General features: G+C 41.8%; 1 protein-coding gene across 3 annotated transcripts in view; it reads right to left on the bottom strand.

The window, feature by feature from the left end:
• Agbl4 (ATP/GTP binding protein like 4) overlaps positions 1-5,646 on the bottom strand; it is a 1,180,502-nt gene that overhangs the window by 47,243 nt on the left and 1,127,613 nt on the right. For all 3 annotated transcript variants that reach the window (XM_021199658.2, XM_021199659.1, XM_021199657.1), the window contains exons 10-11: positions 4,248-4,400; positions 2,063-2,225 (exon numbers count right to left, since the gene is read on the bottom strand). In XM_021199658.2, the coding sequence (XP_021055317.1) occupies positions 2,063-2,225; positions 4,248-4,400 (316 nt within the window). The remainder of the gene's footprint in view (positions 1-2,062; positions 2,226-4,247; positions 4,401-5,646) is intronic.

Below are 5,646 nucleotides of genomic sequence, written 5' to 3'. Positions count from 1 at the left end.
TTTTTGGTGAAGAAGAATTAGGTGTTAAGAGACAGAAACTGTGAGCCAAGGAAGGATTTTTTTTTTTTTTTTTTTTTTTTTTTTTAGTAAAGATAAAATTTCTATTGGCAAACCATGCCAATAGACAGGTGGGAGAACCCATAAAATTGGATGCCAGAAAACAATGACAAACCAGCTACAGCATCTTCCAGAGAGACTTGAGAGAGACTTGGGTTTAAAATTAACTTTAGCCCATAAGTTCAATTTTTTTCTAAACAATTCCTATAACTTCCTTTGCCACAATACTGAAGGAGACCAAAGTAGGTGTGGTGTGGAATTGGACTTCACCTGTGTCTTTAAGGAGCTGAAGGATCAGACCACCAAATGCTGGCAGGAGAGGTTGTCTAGGGGGCATTTAAGAATGGCTAGACTTTGGGAAGCCGTGCTCCTCTGCTTCATAGAAGAGACTACTTTGTTGGCCTTTTTGAGCCAGAAGATATAATATCACATTCTAAGATGATGGGCTCAGTCTTGGTGTCAGTGGGCAGAGCATCCAGTTCTTATCATGATATCTCCAAGGCTCTAGGAAGTCTGAAACACTGACCTACCACCTGGCCTACTCCTTGCTAGCCCCTCCCTCTGAGGCTATCACCTGGACCTCTTAAGTTCAGAAAAGTAACTGAGGATCACTAAAACCTCAGTAGACTGGGTTCTAACTCATGCCACTAGCTTATGAGATCCCCCCCCCCAACACACAGTTTATAGCAGGAACTCTATAACTATTCACCAAGAATTATGAAAAGCTAGTATGAGCACTTTAATTTAGGGAAGGGGTAGTTTGTACATAAAATGAATGGGCCTCCCATATCCATGGGTTCTGTATCAGAAGATTCAACTAGCCAAGGATAGAAAATAGTTTTACAAAATTGAGTCTGTATTGACTATTTATAGATAATTTCCTAAAAATACAGTATAACAATGATTTACATAGCACTTACAATACGGATATTATGTGATCTAGAGATGATTTAAAATATATGTTGAGGTAGCGTGGTAGCTCATACTTTTAATCTCAGCATTTGGGAGGCAGAGTCAGGAAAATGAATCTTTGTGAGTTTGAGGCCAACCTGGTCTACATAGTGAGTTCAGGATAGTCAGGGCTACATAAAGAGATCTTGTCTCAAAAAAAAAAAAACAAACAAACAAACAAAAAACCCCCAAAAACCCAAAACAGTATATAGTAGGATATATATGTATATACAAATATTACAACACTATACTCAAGAGACTAGAATACTAGAATATCAGGATTTCTGGATTCTGGAACCATCTTGGAACATCAAGGGACAACTGTGTTCATAATTTATACCATCCTTTTCCTGTTTCAAACATTCTTAACTGTAATTCTTTCTCTGAGGAAAAGACAAGTTTAGAAAAAAGAAATGAATCAATTTAAAACTCAAAGGATAAAAATTAACAAGTTCTATCAGAATGTCACAGACACAATAAAGTGACTTTGATAAGATAAAACTAGTGAATACATTTTCTTTACAAAGAAATCAAGCAAGGTAGAAAGTAGCCCCCAGTTTTCACCATGGTGAACTTAAGACAATTTTTTGAGAAACTGGGAGGAATAGCAGTATATCCAAAGCAGGGTAGTAGATGTAGAAGGTAGGGGTGGGTGGGGCAGGGAAGATAGAGGGCCAGAAGAATAGAGAAAAGGGGTGAGAAGAAAAGGAAGAGGGAGGGAGGGGGAGAGAAGAGAGGTGGAAAGAGAGGAGAAAGGCAAAGGAAATGGGGAGTAAAGAGAAAGTGAGGGAGCAGAAGCTAGGAAGTATGGGTATGGTGGTTCAGGAGAAAGACAGGAATGCAGAAGCAGTGGGAAGGACATGGGAAGATCACAGATGAACCAATCAGTCCAGAGACATCCCCAATATAATCTTCCACATTACTCCTCACCCCAGAGTCTAGCACTTTTCTTAGGTGGCATCAAACTCCTGACCTGCCTAGAAAATCCTCCCAAGTTTGATGCTCCCAGGTAGATGAAGGCTGGTCTAGCTACAGTGGGACCTCGCAAGGATACAGGCTTCTTCAGTGTAGGGTACTGCAGCTGTAGTACCCCCAATGATGTAGCTGTAGAAGGAAACCTCTAGGGTATAGCAGTATGATGTGTGGTCCAGAAGCCCGCCCAGGAAGCGCCGGCCAGTTCCTGCTTTCACAGCATCCCGGTTGAAGGATGTGCTAGTCTGTGAAAGATAAGGTTAGGAAGAGACAGAGAATCAGACCTGGAGGGCTCACACCAGCTTTTAGGCGTTGAGCAAACCTTATGCCTCTACTTCTTAGTTTCCTCATCTGACATATGGGATCTGCTTCACCATCTCAGTTATCGAGAGGACTGGTTAGTCAACAAATGTAATTGAAAGCATCCATCAGGGTTCCTGGGGCACAGCTACCTGCAGGAATCTGAGTGTTGCTGGAGAAGGAGTGAAAAGCAGAAGGAAGCACATGACCTAAAACATGATCATGGTCAGAATTAAACGGTCAACTTAGTGGTACTGTTTCCTAGCTAGTATCATGTTTTAGTTTTAAAATAACCCATTGAAGTGGGTGTTCGTATTTCATTTCTCTGTAGGTGAGGAAACTGAAGCTCACAAATGTACAAGTCAGTAAACCAGCATAGATGTGAAGCCTGACTTAGTGGCTCCAGTTATCTCTGTGCTCCCCATCACATTAGGGGGAAGTGAATTCATGTCCAACATAAGCTAAGGAGATGAAGGATGCTCCTTTTGTACAATGTTGGCAGCATCCGTTAGGATAAACAAAGAGGGAAGCAGTCTAGACTTAGGTCTTCTGTTCAGATACATAAATTTTGCTTCCCACTGTTTGATAGCTATCAGCTGTCCTTTTGGTGGTTTTCACTTTCCCTGTCTGTGTATTAGAGGTAAAGGAAAGTATACGAGAGGTCATAGAATCTCCAGTGGAAAGACTTTGAAATCTATGTAGTAAAACATAACTCTCCCATTCTGGAGCCAGTTCTTGAGAGTCAGAGAAGAGACAAGAGTGGGACTGGGATAGATGATCTTGAGGGCAGCCCAGAGCTCCCAAGGAAGTTGGGATACAGAAACATCACCAGGACCAGAACCATGACCCAGATGGTGTCTGTTCTGTATATTCAGGAACCTTAACTCCTGTGAGCACCTCAGACCTACAGCATACCTTCCAATGAACTAGGGGCTACAGCTCGCTCTGAAATTACCACTGTTGCAAAGGCTCTACAGGTTCCTACACAAACAAATGCTTTTGTCTCATAGATGCTAATGGGCAGATACCTGTTTGATTCTACAGCCTAAATTCTAAATGACTTTGCAATAGATTCTCAACTTTTCTGGTCTATAGGATTCTCTTGGACATAAAAAAAAAAAAAAAGGACTCTGCTAAACAACCTCCAAACCTCCTTTCTCCGCCTGTCGTCCAAAGACGGCAATTCACAGTGCATCTTACCACATACACAAGAAATTCATCATCCTCACTAATGTCCAGCCTGAAGCAATGATCAGGTGAGTTTTCAGCTCATCAACTTCAAAAATTGCCATGACCTCTGTGGGCCTCTTCCCACCTGCCACATGGCAGTAACAAGGCCCAGAGATTTAGTATCAAAACAAAGGCACCCCATCAAAACCATCCCAATGTCCCAAAAAGTGCATGTTGATGTCTCTCCTCCTCTTCTCTCCCTGCTCTTTTATGATATTGCTTTGTGCTACACAATTTCTAGCTTCCTCCTCCCAGCCTATCCCACCCACCTCAGATGTCTCTGAAGGTTTGTTGAGGTCTTTTCTGCCTGCAAGGGACTTTCATATCTATAGCTGCATATGTCTTCCCAGGAAGCTGTAGTGCAGGCCAGGTAAAAAGAAATATATTCACCAATTACTGACTAAGAAATTGGGGCCAAGAAAGTCATGGAAGATGAGAATGGTGGGTGTATAATGCCTTGAGCAGACACACTGTTCTCCTGCTGGAAGAACTCGAGCAAGTGAGAAGAGACCACAGGTTAGGCATGAAACCAGGAGACCACTTGATGGGTTTCTTTGCCTTGTTAATGTTGGAGCCAGACACACTAAACAAACATTAGGTGTCCAGACAGGCCCAACACTACCCTGTAAGGTCAAATGAAAATGAACTTGAAGGAGAGGGACGGGGGACAGGTGGCAGGAAGAGGTGCTGAGGTATCCCCGGGGTTGGGACTGGCTACCCAAGAACTTTTCACTTACATAGGAGAAGTCCTCGGCATTCTGGCAAAGGAGTTTTGGAAAAATGGACTGCCTTTGGAACCGTTCCTCATCCTCAAAGATATTGCCGTACATGAAGCCATTCATCATGGTGGAGTGGGCGTGGATGTCAATATAGAACTCCAGGCTTGTTTTCTGTTGAAAGAAAGCATAACAAATGAGAAGGCTGTGCCTGCAGAGCTGCCTTAAAGGAGGCCACACGGCGCACATCCTTTCCAGCTGACTTTTTTTTTTTTTTTTTTTTGGTCAATAGACTTGGCAGCTATTTGCAATGTGATTGGAGGGCAGGAGACGGGCGAGGATCGATTTCTGTTCATTTTTAACTAATGTCTCCTCAGTGTCGGGAAGCATTATTGGTAGTATCTGTCTTTTAGAAGTCTCCAAGAAATGAGGGTTTTGTTGTGTTTTCAGCTAAGTTACTTACATAGAGCATGATTAGGAATCTTGAGAAGTTATTGTCTGATTAATAAGAAATACCTTCCAGGAAATCATTGTATTTACATTGGACATTCTTCTGATTTTTGTCTTAACTTCCATTTCTGTCTGAGGAGTCTGGGGTAAATTATGCTCCTCCTTTGAGCCTCAGGATTAAAAAAAAAAAAACCTTTTCTTCTAATTTTGAAGTTATAATTACATAATTTCTTCACTCTCTTTCCTCCCTCCCAAGTCTCCCATATACCTCTCCCTGCTATCTTTCAAATTCGTGTTCTCCTTTTACATTAATTGTATATATATGTGTATATATATGCTTTCTCCCACTCTGAAGATTCCTTAGTTGCCTGTAGTGCTTTGCATAGGATTGAAGCTTGTGGTCTTTGCCCTGGTTCACTTTGGCATGTCTATTGTTGTCCTTCTTCAGCTCATGTTAGGCAGTCATGTTGGTGAGCCTCTATGGGTGTAGATTCTGATATAACTAGGAGATACAATCTCACAGAAAATCCCTCGATCCTCTGGCTCTGAAAATCTTTCTTCCCCTTCTTCTGCAGTGTCCCCTGAGCCTTAAACGCAGGAATGTTTTGTCCACTGGGACTCCCTAGCTCTGTATTTTGATTGGTTGTGGTTTTCTATAACGGTCTCCATCTGTTGCAAAGAGAAGTTTCCCAGATGAGGGAGAGGGAAGGACTACATTGCTCTGTGGGTAATTGGGGCAAATATTTAGAGTGTATTTTGGAAGTGGTGGCTATAGTGACTTCACTAGCCCTAGATAACTGTGTAGGGGGTATTTTGAATCAGAGAAATAAGTATTTTGACTCTAATCTTAGAGTTATATTAGGAAGCAGACCCAGGAGTAAGACTTGGTATCATTTCATGTGTGTCCTAGGCATGCTAGGCTCCTCTTAGAAGCTTTATCTTTGGTGTCTTTTTTTTTTTTAACTTATTT

This window comes from Mus pahari, chromosome 6, assembly GCF_900095145.1.
Source record: "Mus pahari chromosome 6, PAHARI_EIJ_v1.1, whole genome shotgun sequence".
Classification (NCBI taxonomy): domain Eukaryota; kingdom Metazoa; phylum Chordata; class Mammalia; order Rodentia; family Muridae; genus Mus; species Mus pahari.
This window is presented reverse-complemented; position numbering and strand designations above follow the sequence as displayed.